Source organism: Myotis lucifugus, unplaced genomic scaffold (genome assembly GCF_000147115.1).
Source record: "Myotis lucifugus unplaced genomic scaffold, Myoluc2.0 scaffold_162, whole genome shotgun sequence".
Taxonomy (NCBI): Eukaryota; Metazoa; Chordata; class Mammalia; order Chiroptera; family Vespertilionidae; genus Myotis; species Myotis lucifugus.
Genome location: NW_005871210.1, coordinates 2,757,964 through 2,779,107, shown reverse-complemented (window position 1 = coordinate 2,779,107; position 21,144 = coordinate 2,757,964). Strand labels below are relative to the sequence as shown.

At 40.1% G+C, this 21,144-nt stretch overlaps 1 protein-coding gene across 1 annotated transcript in view; it reads right to left on the bottom strand.

Annotated features, from left to right (window-relative positions):
- Window positions 1-21,144, bottom strand: part of SORCS3 (sortilin related VPS10 domain containing receptor 3) — a 506,985-nt gene that overhangs the window by 227,409 nt on the left and 258,432 nt on the right. The window contains exon 4 of the mRNA XM_006095936.3: window positions 7,398-7,556. Coding sequence (XP_006095998.1) covers window positions 7,398-7,556 — 159 coding nt within the window. The remainder of the gene's footprint in view (window positions 1-7,397; window positions 7,557-21,144) is intronic.

Sequence of the window (21,144 nt, the reverse complement as noted above, 5' to 3'; positions counted from 1 at the left end):
AAAAAAAATAATTCCTAGAGTTTCACAGTTCAGCAGGGATTGTAGTGGAAAGCAAAGCTGAAGAAAAGAGAAACCTCAGGCTCAATGTATCCTCAGTTCAGGGAAATTTTCCTCTATGCCACATTACCTCCTGAAAAGGTATTTAAATAATAATTTGAAATGATTTTACCTAAATTGATGCTATTAACACTTAAAACCTTTTTTAAGAGCATTGCCTTATAAATAGGACAGAACATAAGCTATTCAGGGTAGATTACTTTTCAGAATTTTTTAATTATAAAAGTAATCTAATGAAAGAATAGAAGATTTGGAAAACAAATGGTATGGAAAAAAAATCCATAAACCTAATATCATCATTTTATCAGAGAACCCAGATAATATTTGGGAATTTTTTTTTGTTTCTTTTTAAAAATGTTCTCTTTCCTCCTTGCTTCCTTTCTTCCTTTATCTTATATTTTGTATATCTATATTCAAAGAGTACTGCTTTATTTAATATGTATTACGTGCGAATATATATATATATATATTAGGTATGTAATATGAGAGATATACAGGGTGGGGCAAAAGTAGGTTTACAGTTATTTGTATATAGAAAATAATTCAATAATTAGTAAATAATAAAAGAATAAACTCTGTGTTTTATGAACTCACAATTGTATGCCTACTTTTGCCCACCCTTATGTATTAAACAGGTATTAATATGTATCCATGTTGCTATACAGTCACCATGACTACCATTTCAATGGCTGCAGAATATTTTCACAAATGTATGTAGAATGATTTAAAGGCCCTTATGTTGGGAATTCACTAAGTTTCGATCCAGTTTTTCCTATGATGAAAGACTTGGATAAATATCATTGTGCCAAAAGCACTGTGGTATTCTCTCATTGCTTTTGTCCCAGAAGTGGAGTAACTGAAGCAATAAATCAAAGTTATGAAGACAAGTATGTCTTCTGATACACACTGCCAAGATGTTTTCCAGGAAGGAAAACCTATTTGCACAACCATCAGTGCTATTTCAGAATATGAATTTCACCACAACGTTCCCAGCATTGGGTATTTTCCTTATTTCACAGAAAATAGCACCATTTTTAAAATTGAAACCTGCTCAATTAGTTTGACTAGAGCATATTTTGAAAGTTTCCTTATGAATTCTCTGAGTTCATTTTGCTTATTCAACATTCATTAATGTTTACCTTGACTTTAGTCTAATCTTCTAATGTTTAGATTTTTAAAAATTCCTCTTCTCTGTCACTTACTTCACTTGCTATCTTCCAACCTTTCTTCCAAGGGATTCATCTTGTGTCAATTCCTGCACCAGTTTAGCTAGTCATCCATCACTGGCATTAATAATGACCTTGACCAACGTGGCCCCACTGGGTGTGGAAGGTAATTACTAGCGAAGTGCACAAAGGGTGTTCTGGGGTGCCTGTCCTGTGTGCTGGTTTCATAGATGCACTCAGTTTATAAAAATTCGTTGAGCTCATGAAATGTGCACTTTCCTACATGTATATTACATGATCATTTAAAAGATTTAAATACTGACCCCAGCTTTAAAAGGCCAGGTGCTGACCTAGCCAGTGTTGCTCAGTGGTTGGAGAGTTGGCCTGCACACTGGAGGGTCTCAGGTTCCATTCCCAGTCAAGGGCATGTACCTGGGTTGCAGGTTCACTCCCCAGACCTGGTCGGAGCACTTGATGAACAACCAATCAATGTGTTTCTCTCACATCTATGTTTCTCTCTCTCTCTCTCCTTCTCCTTCTTTCCTTTCCCCTCTCTCTCAATGGAAAAAAATATACTCAGTGAAGATCAACAGACACACAAGCAAAGGCCAGGTGCTATCACACCAGGGTGAGTGGTCAAGATGAAGGCAGAGACTGGAGGGAGGATAGAAGGTATGTTCAGGTCAGGCAGACAAGATCAAGAACCAATAAAGCTGTCAAAGGAAGAACCAAGCAGAAGAATTCGTGAGTCCACCTGGAAAACTGAAAACCCAAAGTCAGAATCAAGCAGAGGGTCAGAGTTAGGGGTACATGGCAGCAGTGCAAGCACAAAGGATGAGGCATGCATGAAGACAAGGTCACTGTACATGAAGCAGGTGGGAGAACACAGGAAGCAGTAGTTGCAGTCAGCTCCTTCACCAAAATACTGCCATGGCTGAATGTATTAGAACTTAACTGTTTTAAAAAAGATGTTGTTGGATGAAGGTACCTGAGTACCCTTCTTAACACACACATACATATATACATGTATACATATATGCTACATCTTCCATTCTTTTAGCAATTGCTCTGTCCCCTAAAAGAAATGTGCCAGGTTACCAAAATGGACACCTAGAAGATAGAAGAAGAGAACAGAAAGTCTGAGATGTGACAGAAAAAGAGCAGGCTTACAAAGACAAAGGCCACCAGATGCACAATTTTCCTGAAGGTTGTTCCCTTAAGCGAATGTTCTCATGAGCAGCGTTGACATGGGTGGAGATCCTTTCCACACCACCCTCATTGGATGCAAGTAAATAGTATACATTAGGCAGTCAGCGTGGCTCTATGGCTGAGGTTCGACCTATGAACCAGGAAGTCATGGTTCAATTCCTTGTCAGGGCACATGCCTGGGTTGCGGGCTCGATCCCCAGTGGGGGTCATGCAGGAGGCAGCCAATCAATGATTCTCTCTCATCATTGATGTTTCTATTTCTCTCTCCCTCTCCCTTCCTCTCTAAAATCAGTACAAATATATACTTAAAAATAGCATACATTAAACCAATTATTTTATTCAGAACTCAGCTCAAATATATTAATAGGAGTATTTGAATAACACAGAGGTTGTTCCACCTTCTTAATAAAGAACAGAGCCATTCTTGGACCATTGATTTTGTTTTCACCTACAGGAAAGTGGCCTCATGGAAACTGGTGTTTTTATGGTGATGGCGATAGCACATCCCACTGTACTGATCACAGGTGAGGGGGGCTGTGGATTGTTTTTCTCTTAAATGATACACAAATGGTTTTTATAGGCATGGGAGAGGACCTAATGAAAATGCAATGTTTTCCTTTAAATAAAAAGTGCCCTTCAGTCCTACACGTATTCCATGCGGGATAAGCTTAAAAACCACTGTCATCCCTAGTTAATCCCCAACAGCTTTTATCCCCACCAGGGGGGGAGACGTGACGCCTGCTTCTGCCAATGGCTACCGAGGAAAGTTATCATCACCTGCTAATCCTGGAGGCTCTGAATACAATTACATTTCTAATCGGAGGGTTTATATGAGAATTTAAATGGAAGGAACAGCTTCATTTTCATTCAGCATTCTAGAAGTACAGGTTTAAACTTCCTTTAGAATTTTCAAGCCCTCCCCACCCCAGACACACTCTAATCCCCCCCAGCCCCCCGCCGTGCTCTGCGCATGTGTGATGTGGTAGCCCCAGGTGGGACCCAAACAGCAAAGCCCGAATGGAGCCGCCACAGTTGGCCCTGTCTTTCCAGCGACCATGTCTAAAATTGCATCAGCTTCTTAACCAGCTAGTCAATCCCTCAGCTGGTTTTGAACTTGGCTGGTAGCTGGTGATAAAAAACAAACAACAAACACACAAAAAAGACCATAGCTGCACACCCACCTCTTCAATTACTGTAACAGCAACCTATTATTAATGCACTAGTGTTTTAGAAAGTGTATTTTACATTGAAATTATTGGCAATGCCACATCAGTCTAGCCCAAAAGAGTCTGAAAAACAATAGAATCTGAAATCCCATCTCTGATCTCCAAAGCCAGCTGTATTTGTTAAAGTTGCATTTTGCCAAGAAGACAAACGATAATAAAGTGCTTTGCAATCCCACCTCTCATGCAGAAATATAGCTATTTTCAGTCCCCCATCTCTGGTGGAAGGCCCTGTGCCAGGGTATATGCATCCCTGAATACATGAGCACGTGCGCATTAAAAAAATACATTGAGTCTTTTGTCAAAATGAGGGGTGTTTAAACACTGGCTGCCTACGATGAGAGCAGCGCCTATCTATTTAGAGCAGTGGTTCTCAACCTTCTGGCCCTTTAAATACAGTTCCTCATGTTGTGACCCAACCATAAAATTATTTTTGTTGCTACTTTATAACTGTAATGTTGCTACTGTTATGAATAGTAATGTAAATATCTGATATGCAGGATGGTCCTAGGCAACCCCTGTGAAAGGGTAGTTCGACCGCCAAAGGGGTCGCAACCCACAGGTTGAGAACTTCTGATTTAGAGGATTTCAATGTTCTCAAAACCTGTATCAAAATCTTTCAAAAATTCTCAGTTTTAGTAAGATTATTGAGCCCTCCAGCTAATCTAAAACCGCATAAGGTAAGCTATGTCAGTCATCAGTGAGGAAATAGCCTGATGAAAACAAAAAAAGAATCCTGCCTGTTAAATAACTGGTAAACAGTCATCCCTCAAAAGATGTTCTAGAATTGTGGTGAGAAGAGGAGGGGAAGGAAGAGAGAAGAGAGGGGAGGGGAGAAGTTGGGAGGGCAGGAGTGTTTTTATTTCTTTTCTTTCCAAGTTGGTCACCTGTAACCTATTACTTTTGCTGGTTGTTTTTAATCACAGAAATTCTTATAAAGCATCTCCAAAGATTCCTTTAAAACTGATATATATCAATATATATATATATATATATATATATATATATATATCATATATATATATATCTGAGAGCAAGAGAGAGAGAGAGAGAGAGAGAGAGAGAGAGAGAGAGAGATATTAACGATGAGAGAGAATCATTGATCGGCTGCCTCTTGCATACCCCCCCCCCCGCCCCCGAGGACTAAGTCTATAACCAGGGCATGTGCCCTGACCTGGAATTGAACCATGACTTCCTGGTTCATAGATCAATGCTCAACCACTGAGCCATGCCAGCCTGGCTCCAAAGATTCTTATACCCAAGAAATAATCTTTTGTCTTTACTAAGTACTGAGTCCTTTTATTAAAATGCAAGAGCTGGCACAGAAATTTGCAGGAATTGGGACTCTCATAGGATGGCCAGAATGGAAGGACTTGGTCAAAAGCCCAAGTCAAGCTGAGCAGGAAACAGAAAGGACTTTGCTATATTGGGACGCATCAGAACCGAAGAGGCATGGCCCTCCTACAGGGTCAAGTGCAAGGTACATTTGCACCCTACCTACCCACCCCTTTGCAGCTTTGGAAGTTAAAAGGCTTGGACCTTAACCCACACCCTGGCCTTGACCAGGGTAAGGTAGCCATGTTTCCCAGTTGACTCAAAAGTTGCTATGAGGCACCTTAACTAACACAACACTAGATGCATCTCCCAACTTCTAGATACAATTCTGTTCTACCCAGAAGGTATTTCCTTAGTTCTCCAGCAGTGTTTTTACCAAGTGAGATCTCCTGCCAAGTCTCCTGCAGGTTCAGGGTAGCAATTTGGAAGATGAAGCAATTGGATATGGCCTGTTTAAAATATCATTCAATTATGTCTTTTGTAATACATACAACAGAATGAGACAGCCTTACCGATTCTAAAGAAATTGCTGATGCATTGCATCAACGGCACAATAATGGAAACACAAACACCTCCCTCTCATGCTGCTGTTTCCTTCCCACTAGCACTTTTCATTTTCTCTAGAAGCAACCAGCTGCCTCAGTGCATGCACATCAGGGAAGGCTCCCGTCTGAAACAAGACAATTGTACATCAATCTTAACCACCCTTACATCTTCATTTGCTGCTGTACAGCATCACTCTCCTTGACTCTAAACCGATAAATTACCCCAAAATAAAGAAAAACTCTCCTGAAACTTAGATGACTAGATCTGGGTGTTTTATGTCATCTCTGCAAATATTTCCAGAGGCATCATCTGCCTCTTCACACCATTTATTTAAAAGAATGGCAGGGCACCGCTTAGACACTTTATGGGCCTGAAGAATAGTCAGCCACTTTACACAAAAGATGCCAACAAGAAAGAGTACCTAAGGGACCACCCATCCAGAAATGTGCAGTGTGGCTAGGAACATCCATCAACAACATGGCCACATTTCCAAATATTTTTACTAAGTGAAGAAGCAGCCACCAAGCCTGAAAGTGTTTTGAATGCATTTTGTCCACAAGGGTGGATACTTCCTGATCAATGCCCGGAATGTTCTCCGCGCTGCAGTGATGGAGAGAAAGGATACTCCATCTAGATACACACAAGCCACATTGCATTTGGTTCATCAGCCTCTTGGCATGAGATGCCTGTTGCTTCTAATCTAGCTTGTCTGCATATAAATAAAAACATGGTTTAGGAGTTCTGCGCTTCTTCTAAATTACCATCTAGCCATTTAACATCATCTAAGTAAGTTCTTTCTATTTCAACATAGCTTCAAAGTTCCTGAATATATTAAGCATCTAAACTCACAGAGTATCTGACATTTGGCTAAGTCTTTCATACAATATCCACTTGATGCCATGAAAGAATGTATTTGCAATGGCTTTTGCTCTGCAAATGTCATGTGGGTGTCCTTAAGGGATTGCATTAAGCACCTGACACCCACCTCGAAGCTCCATGAATGAGAGAGATAAAGGTTATGTTGAAATTATTGTTTAAAGGTACTGATATCACACACGTATACACACACACTCATTCACCACACACTCACATTTATAACCACATATTGTAATATATACTGATCAGCAACTATTTCAGGATTTAAGAAAGAACAAAGAGAAGAAACTATTTCAACCAAGGTTATTCCCATGGATCTCTCTATGCAAGACAGTGCTTGGAATTTTCTATTTCCTTTCATTAATTGATTCCACAACATTATACTGACATCAGTCACAGTACTAAGGCTCTAGAGATGGCAGGAAATATGAAGAGGAATCATCTAAAGTCCATTTTCTTAAGTATAGATTGATCAACTATAGAGGGTTTGTTCCATAGCATTTATACATTCAGCCACTTGATATTATTATCAAATACTTACTGAGCACTTATTAAGTACCAGGCACTGTGCTGAGGTCTGGTGCTATAAAGGTGAGAAAATATGCTTTCAAGTCCTGGCTCCTCCAGTTACTAGCTGGGTGCATCTGAACACCTGTGTGTACTACAGTCACTATACAATTATTAGGAATACACATTTCCTATTTGTCTCACAAGGTTGTTTTAAAGGTCAAATGAATAAAGTTATATAGAAAACTATCTTGAACCTGTGAAATAATAAAGAGCATTGCCAATAAATAAAAGATAACTTCCACATATTTTGATACTTAAGAGTAGATAGGAAAGTTGGTTGCTGAAGACAAAATCAACTTGCTTGGAATAATGAAATGCCACAGAGTCCCTTCCAAAATCTGGATGGAATAAACAAGTGCTTTTCAATGAGTGGTACCTGGGTGACAAGATGTGAAAGAAAACAGTATTTGTTCACCTTTTGGTCCAGACTGTAGGCCAGCACCCAGTCCTCTTGCTTGGGATGGAAGAGCAGACTCTGGATGTAGAAGGTGAGCCGGTATTTCTGATAAGTTGCCCCTTCATCTGAGCTGATCAATATGCTGCTCTCCATTTCAGGATCACTGAGAAGCATGATCTAAACAAAGAAGAGAGGAGAAAATATAGAGTTAGTGGTAGAGAATAAATACAAGAAATTAAATCATAAATATAAAGTCATCTGTACTTGGCACAGAAAGGGCCATCTGGGATCTATATAAAATATAAAATATTGGTATTTTTCTCCTTGACTTAGTCCTTCATTGTTGAATTGAGCTGAAATATTGTGCAAGGTTAGGCTTGCATGCAAACAAGGCTTCATTTTTTTATGTCTCTATTTTTTAAGTCCTGGGAACATAGTCTTGTGGTCCTCTGTCCCTGACATTGGGGCCATCCCGCCTCTCTGCCACCTCTTCCCTGCTCACTTCTCCATGTCACTCCTCATCAAACTATTGCTTTTATTGCTTTTTACTCATGAAGAAGATCCCCTATAATCTCACTGCTTGTTTTGTTCTGTCTGAATTATTTTAGTGATTCAACTGATTTAAGTGATTTCATGATCCCTTTGTTCTCAATATTTTCCAAAGCACATATCCGCAAAGGACCTTGAGGCAAAACCTGCTGCTCAAGAAGTCTGTCATCCCCAAGCCAAATGGACAGAAGTATCGGCTTTGACATCAGAGAAGACATGCTCAAATCTCAACAGTCCTCTCTTCATATCGTGTCACCTTGGAAAGTGAGTTGGTTTTCACAATAATAATTGAGTCTGATGATACTTAAACTGCCTTTAAGCACTTAATAAAATGAATAATCTTGACAAGTGATAGCTATGATTAACACTCATCTTATGATACTTACTGAAAATCCCCCTCCAATATGTGTAATTTGGCTTCTACTTATGGTAACTCAATAACATTGGTCCCACTATAGGTGTTATTGCCTTTCTAGTATTTAAATCCAATAGACACACCTAGGCACTCAGATCTCTCCTTTAGTTAAACTCCTGTGAATCTTTGATACCACCGGCGATTTCATCCTTCTTGAAGCATTTTCTTCCAGGTATTCTATTGCATCATGTCATCTGGTCTTTCTTTTAGTCTCTTTTGAATATTTAACTTTCTTGTTATCCTTATCATATGACCATTCCTCAACCCTCAGCTTTGACTCTCTTCTCTTTTCACTCAACACATTGTTTCTCAGTGACATCTTCCACTCTCGTTTTACTTTTCCTCAATTACCATCTTTCTGGAGACAACTCATAAATTAAATCTCAATCTGAGGTCTCCTTCTCTTTGTTTTAAACTTGAAAAATTAGCTTCCTGGTAGATTCTTCTATTTGGATGTTCTCCAAGCACCTCAAACTCAACATGCCCCACAGTATACCTCATCCCAGTCGATTATTCCCCCAGTGTTCCCTGCCTGGTTCAGCAAGTGTTTCTACCAACCAACCATTCATATGAAGCAACCTGTGTGTAACTACAGTCAGGTAGTAAACACAGGTCTTCACCCTTCTCTCTTCTTTTCACTCACATCCTAAAATCCATCTCTAAGGCCTGTGTATTTCACCTACTAAATGCCCTGAATCAGATCTATCCTTTCCCTGCCCATTGTGATCGCCTTAGTCCAAAACGTGACCATCTCTGGAATGGATTGCTGTAAAACATCACTAGCCAATCTCACTGTACCTACCTTGCCTCCTCCAATTCCCTCTGTACACTGTGGCCAGAACTGTCTTCCTGATTCTCACATTCCCCTACTTAAAGCCATTCAAGGTTATCATTTATCATAACCTGGCATAACCTGCCCACTGCTTATGCGTCTGGCTTCGTTAGTAACATAGAACCTTCACCATTATTATCCTGATTCCTTTGAGTTCCTGATGTTTGCTGAATGACCGAAGAAGAAAGTAAACTTATTTCCTCTTACACTTTTTCCTGTCTTTGGCTAAACTACCACCAGTTGTTGGAGATACTTCTACACATGGTCTGAATCATGGGGCCCAAAGTACAAAATAAAGCCAAAAACAATTCTGTACCTTATAAAATAAAACTATTTAATAGCATGATTGTTAAAATGTTAGCATAGCATATATTCATATAATAAATTAAGCTTTAAAACAAACTCAATCCCTTTAACTGCTAAGATTCATTTTTGTTTTTGTTTGTTTGTTTTTCTTTTATTTCTTTACAGCTTCCAAGACCAGCTTACTTTCTTTCTCTCAAATATTTGCTTTGGCTTTATTGAAATAAGTTATTACTAGTTATCAGCAAATTTTAAAGAAATGGATGCATTATGTAACTTTTTTCCATTCATGTGTGAATAATCTAGGGCAGGGACTTCCAACCTTTTTCATCTTGTGGCACACATAAGTAATTACTAAAATATATTTTCTGCTGATCTAAAAAAAATAGGTATAATTTTGATTTATTCATACTGGGTGGCTATTGTTATGTTGGCTGCTGTCATTTTTTCTTTAATTTAACAATCTAAGGGAAAAGAGGCCAGTGGCCCTGACTAAATAGTCAGGTCTTGCATGTTTTGAAAATTCTGCGGCACACCAGTGTGCTGCGGCACACTGGTTGAAAACCGCTGATGGAGGGGAAATATTCTAGATGAGTTATTCAGAGATAGAAGAACTTTCTCCTCCTTTGGCACTGTGATGGCGTAGGACAACTTGAAATGCACCCCTGCTGCCCTTGAGGAAACCTCAGAGGATAGATTCATGCTCCTTGCAGAGTGTGAGAGGGCAAATCTCGTTGAGAATGAGGCTTGTGTAAGGGCCCTTGCTTGCTTCACACTATGTACTGATGGGTTCCCTAACAGGCAATGACATAATTTTCCCCCTGGTGCAGAGAAATTACACTGCTTCTTTTATGCAGGTATAAAGAAGCTGCAAGCCTATGATTTTAATTAGGAGATAAGACCAACGTCATAAACAAACTTTATTTTATTTGCCATGAGTTACAATACACTGAATAAGAGTTACCAGCAAGTAGCTACTGCAATGTATCCTCTTCCTCCAGCCCTGTTTCTTCCTGTGCACACACTTGCATACAAAACACAGAGATCCGCACACAATAGCGCATCCATGTGTGCACACATAGCCTTACACGGACACAGATGCAGCATAGATGTGGGAGCGCACACACAAAAGTGAGTTTATATATAAGGCATATAGACATTGTGTGGGGGTTTTAGGGAGCTTTAATTGGCAAGAGTACATTTTTATTGCAACCTTTCCCTGACATTCTCATCAGAAATCCTTTTATATACTTTGATATCACTGGCAGTGTCTGTATATAATCCTCATTTCTGAGAAGATTAAAAGGAAGGGGAATGGCAATCTACATGTGCTGGATTTCCAAAATGTTGGGCACTTTACTGGATCTTTTATCAAAACTGAGTGTGAATTATGTGAAATATCATCACTTGCCTTTTGGTAAGTGAGGCTCAGAGGAGAAAAGCAACTTGACTTTGATCTCCTCTGATCAACTCACACACTACCATCTCCTCGTATGCACACTAACACTTCACTGGACCTCAAAACCATATCTTCCCCAAAGGACAGAAGTCAGAGAAGTTTTCATTCTTTCTTTAAGCATCTCTAAGAATTCCTCACCAGCCCAGGTGGCATGGCTCAGTGGCTGAGCATTGACCTATGAACTAGGAGGTCACTGTTCGGTTCCAGGTTAGGGCACATACTCGGGTTGTGGGATCCATCCCCTGGGTGGGGTGTGCAGGAGGCAGCCAATCAATGATTCCCTCTCATCATTGATGTTTCTATCACTCCTTCTCCCTTACTTTCTGAAATCAATAAAAATATATTTTTTAATAAGAAATCCACACCAGAAAAAAAAAAGCAGCTGACAGACAATAGGGTGATGAACACCTGGGGTGGGGGGTGGGGCAGGCTAGAAGAGGTCAATGGAAGGAAAAAGAGACATGTAACACTTTCAACAATAAAGATTTTTTAAAGTATATCTTTATTGATTTCATAGAGGAAGGGAGAGGGAAAGAGAGATAGAAATGATGAGAGAGAATCATTGATTGGCTGCCTCCTGCACGTCCCCCACTGGGGATCAAGCCCACAACCCAGGCATGTGCCCTTGACCAGAATCAAACCCAGGACCCTTTAGTCCACAGGCTGATGCTCTATCCACTGAGCCAAACCAGCTAGGACAATATAGATTTTTTTTAAGCAGCTGAAAGAAAGCCTCTTTCCTTCTCTGACACATATCTGCCCCTGGCCAAGAGGAGACAAATTAAATAATAGGAATAAAAAAAATGTAATGTCAGTGCTCAAAAAGGAAAGAAGGAGAAGGAAGGGACCACAATATTAACATAAATACAATAAGAGAGCAAATGCCTCCTCAGAAGTTGTCTCAAGATAACATGTGTGTGCTGCATATGAATATACTATAGATATAAAGAAAACCATCTCATGGCCACCCATGTTTCTGTTGTTTGTTAAGCAGGGATTTTGAACACAAATGCTTAAGAGGGCAAAGCAGGTAAATAATAAGTGAAGCAGATAAAACCAGAAAAGGATTGGGGAGGACTGTGCTGAAATGGGAAATGCCCACCTTTTCTTAGAATATTTCAAATTGAATTTTTAAAAAAAATTGTGCCCAAATTAATTGTCTGTGGACTGAATTTCTGAAGTAGTTGTTGACCCATGTCAATGTTATGATCACTTGTTTCTACAGAAACAAAGGAATGTACAGCCCTTGCCTTTTCATATGGATAGAAACCCTCTGGCAATGCCTGTGAGTTCTGTACTTACATGGTTTTAAAGAGTTCCCACTGGAAATTTTTGTTTCATTTTTTTTCTCTTTTACTTCATCTTGCTTTGGTCTTTTATCCAGCTTTTGACATAAGAACTGCAGTGGGTGTGTGCATGTATTGGGAGAGGAGTATTTCTAATATGGGTTAGCAGAATTATTAGTGGTATAGACTCTGGGGGCAGGTGCCTTGAGGTCAACTCTCAGTCGGCTATTTTATGTGTAGACATAAGGATATTATTCAATTTTCCCAATCTGTTATTTCATCTATTAAAAAAGCAGATAATAATTGTATCTAACTCACAATGCTGTTGAGATAATTAAATGAAATGCTGATTAAAAGAGCTTAACACAGGCCCACAACTCCTAAACAAACATTAAACTTTATCTTTCAATCACCCAGGATAAGAGTACAACTGCAGTCAGAAGCAATGCCCAGCAGGTGGGAGACAAATAGAAGCGATTTGGGGATTATTTGCCTCCCTCTTGACTCCCATCATTCCTGAGCTTTGGGGATTAAAACGAGAAAGATGGGTGGTGAGGGAAAAGGGAAGTTGTTGTTCAATGGGTATTATTAAAAAAGGAACAACAGGCCCAAAACGGGGTCACTTGTGTTAAGGCCCTATGTCAGAAAACTAAGACCTAATACCTACCCCAATTATAGCTTCAACCTCCCCCAGGAATGTGACCTTTAGCCAACCAACCAGGAATTTCCTGGTCAGCGCTAGGAGGTGATACCCCTGACACACCCCTTCTGGTCCCTTTAGGACAGTGGTCGACAAACTCATTAGTCAACAGAGCCAAATATCAACAGTACGATTGAAATTTCTTTTGAGAGCCAAATTTTTTAAACTTAAACGATATAGGTAGGTACATTGTTATTAACTTAATTAGGGTACTCCTAAGCTGGCCTTTGCTGAAAACGTCCTCAATCTGATTGAGGTACATTCGCTGAGGTCGACCCCTTCCAACTCCCCCATCCACATTCGTCTTGTATACTTGTTTCATCTATCTCCTTTTGTTCATCCTCTCTATGTGTCCATCCCCCACTTCTTCTAACGCCACTTCTTCAAAATAGACTCGCCCAGGCCAAAAACCGACTTCTGCGCATGGACCACGAAGTTTTAATCGCACTGTACGTGCGCGCCCGCAAGTGGTATTTTGAGGAAGAGCCACACTCAAGGGGCCAAAGAACCGCATGTGGCTTGGGAGCCGTGGTTTGCCAACCACTGCCTTAGGAGGTTGACCTTGAATTAAAAAAAACCACATTCATTGCTCATCATTTCCTTTGTCCATTCCCTCTCTGCCTTTGAAAAACTTTCTATTTGCCAGATAGGATGCTGCCCAATTCATGAATCATTTAATAAAGCCAACTGTACCTTCAACATTTATTCAGTTGAATTTGTTTATGTAACAGTAAGAAGCTTCAATCATGCAAAATGCTAAAGTTCTAGAGATTGGCTGTACAGTATTGTCCTTATTGTTAACAACACTGAACTGTACAATTGGAAGAGCTTGACAAAGGGGTAGATTGCATATTATGTGATTTTTTTAAAACCACAATTAAAAATAAATGGAAGGATGAGGGAGAAAAAACTATGTTTTACATTCATTTTGCATATATTTTACATCCTTGATAATAATTTAAGAAAAATACACTCTACTAGCAAATATCAATGCTGTCAAAATGAACACCAGTCAGTAGGTAATTGTGTCAATTTGGTAGATACAATTGCCACTTTGAAATGACCACTCTCATCTCTTCAAAGGGAGGCTCCAACCTAGGAAGCAACTAAACACATCCCTGCCTTAGGAGTGAGGACCTCATACAAGCAGTCTCTGTATTTGGCCATTCATTATACATTAACTGCTGTAACTCATATTGGAGGTGGACAAGTATTAGAGCTTACCAATGTAAGGATGGTACAATACCATGTTTTCATTTACTTGCAATGCTTTTGCAGGAAATTCCTGGAAAAGTTGAATAATAGTGGCCCTAATTTTTTTAAAGCAATCTTAGAAAGTTTTAAGGATTTCTCCCCACTTTCTTTATTTTAATGTATTTTTGTTGATTTCAGAGAGGAAGGGAGAGGGAGAGAGAGATAGAAACATTAATTATGAGAGATAATCATTGATTGGCTGTCTCTTGCACACTCCCAACAGGAGATGGAGCCCACAACCCGGGCATGTGTCCTCACCAGGAATTGAACTGAGACCTCCTGGTTCATAGGTTGACACTCAACCCCTGAGACACACCAACTGGGCAATAGTGGTCCTAATTTTAATGGTGTCCTGTAAATTGCAAAGGACACACTTGGAGGTCAGGAATCAGGCAGCAGGATGTGCTCAGTCAGCTTACAACTTCAAAAGCCTGTAAGCTTATTTGTGTCTAAACCAGTGAAAATAAGTATTGGAAATGTCAAAATCCTTCCCCGAAATCTTTCCAAAATATACCTTCTGTTGCTGCTGGAGAGTCATACAATATCATTGATGAATATGTTACTTTATTCAATACTCAGCCTCTTTTTGTCTCTTGTGTGTGATTTATAAAACAAGGGTGACTAAAGGTTTCTCAATCCCTCACTCTGCCAGGGATCCCAGAAATGCCAAGGAAACAAATTCTAGTCCAATGCTTTGAAAACAGTCTCAGAATAGTAGTTAGTAGACTTCTGAACAGAAAAAAAGAAATACTATAGTTTACTGTGTAATTGAGTCTTAATGGGAGCCTCTTAGCACAACAAGAAATAGCAATAATATCAATACAAGCTCATGAAGAATATAAGAGAGGTATTCTTTAGGCTGACCCTTAAACTTATTGGCATAATTGACACATTGTTGAAGATTGACTTATTCAACTATAACACAAGTTGAGCCTATTATATAAAAAGCTTTTAAATCACAATATAACAATATACTAGTACCCACACACACACACCCCATCTATCTATCTATTTATCTAACATGTCCTCTAGGAATGATTCTCCACTGGGGTGAGAAGAGGAATTGCCTCTTGAGGACATTTAGCAATGTATGGAGACATTTAAATTGTTCCATTTTAATTGGGGAAGAGGGGGAGTTATTGGCATCTAGTGGGTAGATGCCAGAGATGCTGCTATACACATTACAGTGCATAGGACAACGAATTATCCAACACAAAATGTCAATAGTGCTGCTGTTGAGAAGCCTTGTCACCATATATATACATATATACATAGACATACTACTATGGGGAAAATATATAAATTACATATACATTATATGTACAGATAGCACATTGATACATATTTATGCTCATACGCATGCTTCTTTCACCTACTGCCTCTAATACATGCCAGATTTAGACCCCTCACTTTTCACCCCCAACCCATCACATCTATTTGTCCTTCAGAATTTAACATAAGCATCACCAGTAAAGCAACAATCATTGAGGCCAATCAAAAAACATTAAATGATACAAAAACAACTAAACAACAACAAACGTATTTTTAAATGGGCAAATGACTTGAATGTATATTTTTCTAAAAAAATATATGTAAATGGCTAAAAAGCACATAAAATATATTTAATATCATTAATCATAAGGGAAATACAAATAAAAACCACAAATGAAATACCACCTCATACCAATTGAGATGTAAAAGCAGAGAATATAATAAGTGTTGGCAAGGCTTTTGAGAAATTGGAACCCTAGTGCGCTGCTGGTAGGAATGTAAAACAGTGCAGCTACTAAAAAAAACAATATGTGGTTCCTCAAAAAATTGAAAATAAAATTGCATATGCTCCAGCATTTTTTTCTGGATATATACCCAAAAATATTGAAAGCAGGGCCTCAAAGAAATATCTGTATACCCACCCACATTCATAATAGTGCTATTCATAATAACCAAAAGATGGGAGCAACCCAATTGCCCATTGATGGAGGACTAGGTAAACAAAGGTGGTCTATATATACAAGGGAAATTATTCAGTCTTTAAAAGTAAGGAAATTCTGTCGCATGCTACAACATGGGTGAAATAAGGACATCAGGGTAAATGAAATAAGCCAGTCACAAAACAAAATACTATATAATTTCCACTTACTATATAATTACTACTTATGTGGTAACTAGAGTCAAATTCATAGGGACCGAGAGTAGAATGATGGTTGACAGGGGCTGCGGGAAAGGGAAATGAGGAGTTGTCTTTTATTGAGTATAGACTTTTAGTTCTGCAAGAAAAAAAGAGTCCTGGAGTTCATGAGAAGGCAGCGTTTGGAATGGTTGTAGGAGTCAGGTGAGCTAGAACAGAGTGAAGGAGGTAGAGTGTTGCAAATGGGGTGAGGGGATGAGGGGTGAGGTAAGCACCCAGGCTTTATCCCACATGATGTGGAAAGCCTTGGGCTTTTAATGAGGCGCTGAAAGGCTATGGCTTGCACGTTGATCTTTTCACTCTGGCTGCCACTCGCGTAGAACAGAGCATGTGGGAGGTGGGGAATAGAGGGACAGAATCAGAGAGATTAGCTGCAGGCTACTGCTAGGATCCAGATGGGAGAGGCTGATGGCCAGAGCTAAGGTGAAGTGCCCAGATACTGAAATGGGTCTATTTCTGGTTGTATTTAAAGCAACAGTCAAAAGGGTCTACTTACAGATGAGATGCGGAGTATCGAAGAAAGTGAGGAGATCTATTAAAATTTTTTTACCCATACATTCATCTCAGTGTCACTTATCATAATTAAAAATTGGAAATACCTCAAATTGTCTAATGGTTTTTTTGCCTGAACAACTGGGAAAACAGAATTAGCATTTAGGAGAAAGGAAAGCCCTTGGCAGGAGCAGGCTGGTGCTTTAAAAATACGGAATTTGGTTTTTTAAAAGGCCAGGTGCCTATTAGACATCCAAAAGGGAATGTTAAGTAGACAGGCGATAGATGTAGTAAGCCTATTTTCAGGAGAGCGGGCTCACCCGCAGACAGGAACTCAGAACACATCAGTGCTGAATAGCATTTAAAGATGTGAATCTGCAGATCACCAAGACAGCAGCCATAGACAGAAAAGAGTCTGGAGAACTGAGCTCTGGTGCACTGTTTAAGTTTCAAAGAGACAAGGAGGGACCCAGAAAAGAGCACGAGAAGGAGGACAACCCAGACACTGCAGTGCCCTCGAAACCTTAAAATCAAGGAAAGAAAGCATATCAAGGAAGAGAGTGTCCAATGTGTCAAATGCAACTGACAGCTAAGTAGGGTAAATACTGAGAATTGGCTGTCGAGTTTAGCAACGCAGAGGATGGTAGTGAGCAATGCAAAGGCAGTGGCGTGCAGTGTGCAGACAGTCCTGCTGCGAGTAGGAATTGGCATGACTGTTCTGGAGAGCAAGATGGCAATATGGAACAAGAATCTCATAAATATTTATATGTTTGACCCTGCAATTTCTCTTCTAGGAATTTGTCCAAAGAAACCATCAGGGACCCGATAAAAGGTTTATCCACCTGTATGTTCATCTCAGTGTTATTTATAATGATGAAAAATTGGAGGGAAAAAACAAATATCTGATAGAATGATTAAATAAAAGCAGGCTACCTCCATTCAATGGAATATTATGCGTCCATTAAGCCTGAATTCAAGTAGTTGAATGACACATGAAAAATAATCATGTGTAAACTGTGCATAAAAAGCAGGCTAAACACAAGAAGCAGCATCTCAATTTTGTTAAATTGTTTATATTTTATGTCTGTATTTACATAAAAATAAACTTACTCCATGCTAACAGAAGTGGTTACTGTGTGGCAAGATCATGAGAAATTTTGTCATTATCTTTACATTTTTCCATTATCTCCCACATATTCTACAAATGTGCAATGAGCAGTTATTACCTTTATAACCATATTTATTCTCTCTCTCTCTACAGACACACTTTCCCACGAACTCTTTTGAGAACTCAGAAAGGTTATGCTAACCTGTTGCCTGCTTTGGAAAAACAGAAGTTGAATAAAAACTGCATTGTGAGCGCTACTCTGAAAGCAGGACAGGTGTCCTGTAAAGGAAGGGCGGTGAGGGGACCTTAACGTAGACAACAGCAAGAGCATCTCCAAACTCACAAAGTGGTATTATAGTCCTCCCCTGTGGAGTAGAAATCTCGGGCATCCTGCCCCCCATCTCCAAACATTGCGGGCTCCCCGCCCCCATACACTGCATGGGATAGATCTCCCCCAGCCCAGCTCTGATCATGGCATTTCCCCTCCACAAGAAACTCCAGTGCCCTCTACCTGGCACAGAAACCAAGTCTGGCACTTCAGTTGGGGGTCCCATGTTGCTCTCAGGCTTGACTACTAAAACACAACCATATGCTCTTGCCAAGCATCCCCTAAAAGTTTTTTCAAATCACTATGCCTAACACTCTGATCTTTGACAAGGCTCCTCCCCCACCGAGAAAGGCCAGCATCTCCCCAGCTACACCCTCCTTCAAGGCCCATGGAAATGTCCTCCCTTCCAGGAAGTCTCCTCAATGCTCTAGCAGAACAATCTCTGCCTTTCACCAGCACATTTGTTATTACAAATAGAATGTGATGTGAGACGATATGATGCTGAAATGTTTAACATCTTTGAAAATGGGTAAATATTGGATTCAATTGTCTTCATCTCACTTTGCCACCAGGATATCAAGTTCCTTAAAGGAAGAGAACTTCAGTGATACCACATCCTCTGATCTTCTTTGCTGGGCTTAGTGAAACACATGCGGGGCTCAGTGAAGGTCACTCGAGGGTATGTAGGTTTGCTTGTCCAAATGATCAGTGAGTTAGATTTGTGGCTTACCACTGCCCTGGCCAGAGAAGCTAGTTTCCTCTCAGGAAGAGCAGTTAGCAGAACCTTCATGTGAAGCACAGCCCGTTGGTAGCTCAGACATCACCGGCCCCACGGGTGGTCATTGTCACCTAGGGCAGTGGCCCCGCTGCCTCCTCCAGTTCTCTTTTATGAAAGTCTCATACGGACAAACTCAACAAATTGATGGCCATATTATTTTTCAGCAAGATGTTTATTTCCAATATTTTTACAAAGCAAGTCTAACCCTAGGAGAGAAGGGGGGGAAAGTGTCATATTTAAAAGAAAATAAATGAAGTCTTCAGAATTGGGTTGGAAGTAATTTTCATTTCTTTTGTTGAATTATTGCTAACATATTGTGGTGATTTGAGTTCAGACTTTGGTCTGTTTGCTTTGTCTTTCTCCACAGGAGCACTAAAGAACAACATGAACCCAGACATGTACTCAGGACACAGATGGGGGTGCTGAGACACAGGTTAGGTGGGTGGAAGGCATGGGCCCTGATACTAACCAGGAGTATTGGGAAAGGTTTTGAGAAATATCAAATCAGTTGACTCAAGCTCATCCAAGGTGTTTGCTCTTTCAGACACCCACGTTGCTACTAAGCACATAAGCACATCGGGGACCCCAGTGAGACCTCAGAGTTAAGAGGTACTGCCTTCAAATCTGAAAACCAGAAAGGCAGGGACCACATGAAGAGATAAAGAAACACTGCTTACCAGCACACAGATTATCTACTGCACAACAAACCTAATGTATAAACATCTTGCTGATGCTGCGTGCAAGGAAGGTTCTAAAAGATCCTGGTGCCCAAGAGATGGGAAACGGAAATTAATTGTACAGTCCCCATTATGACTAATTTAGGAATTGAAGGTTGTTACTGATACAGTATTTATTTAGTGTGCTAGCATTGGTATTTAATTTAGTGAACATTAAGAAAAGGGGACAAGGCTTTCAGAAATTCATCGGCTAATCCTATTTTCCCACTGAACCTTAAATTCTTCATATGAAAAGCCTTCAACCTAGGCAGTTTTCTTTTTTTAAAAAGTTAAATGTATCGGGGTGGCAATGGTTAGTAAGATTATATAGGTTTCAAGTGTACAGTTCTGTGTTACACCATTTGTATATTGCATTATGTGTCAACCTAGCGAATTTTCAGGGACCTAAACTTCGATATTTGGGAAGGATTATGTAGTTAGGAGAGGAACAAGCTTGAGGTCATCATGAGGCAACCAAACAAGGGATTAAATAAACTTGAAAATATGCTTGTCCTGGTCTAACAGGAAGAGACTATGCAGCTGGAACTTCACAGGCATTAGTAGCAAGGTCACTACATTCTGGGAACACCACCTTGCCCAGTAAGAATGCTGGTCATGTGAACATGGGTTAAACTCAACTCCTCAACCCCAGTCACAGCTCCCACTTCTGAGTGGCAGGGATGGGCTCCCATAGAGCTAAATGCTAGACATGATCAACAAGGAGCATGGCTCCCTGGTCATTGTGGCTCAGTGGTTACAGTGTCAGCCTATGTACTGGCCCAAGCACCAGAGGGTTGGGGGTTTGATTCCTAGTTAAAGGCATGTACTGACTTGCAGGTTCCATCCCCAGCCCTGGGTGCGTGTGGGAGGCAACCAATCGATGTACCTCTCTGGCATTGATGTTTCTCTCTCCCCCCTCCCTCCCTTCCTTTCACTCTCTCTAAAAAGCAATGGAAAAAAATCCTTGGGTGAGGATTAACAAATAAAAACACAAACAACAACAAACAAGGAGGATGGCAATTTCCTGAGGGACAGCCCTTTGGCCCAGTGGTCCACAGAAAAGCCAAGCTGTAATAACTGGTTGTACCAACAGTCATTTCACCAGCACAGGAACTATCCCAAGGAGAGGAAATGAAAGCACTGGTGCACTGATTCCCTTCCCCCAGGGGAGAGACATTTTGCTCCCAGAGAGAGTACAAATGAAAAGGAATGAAACATGCAAAGAGTGTGGCAGACCCTGGCATTTTGTGAAGGCCCTTGGTCTGTGCTTTCTACCCCCAGCTCGGGACACCAGCTCTTCATACCTTCACCTCCAGGTGAATTGCAGTGTATGGCATAGTTGCCAAGTCTTGTATCC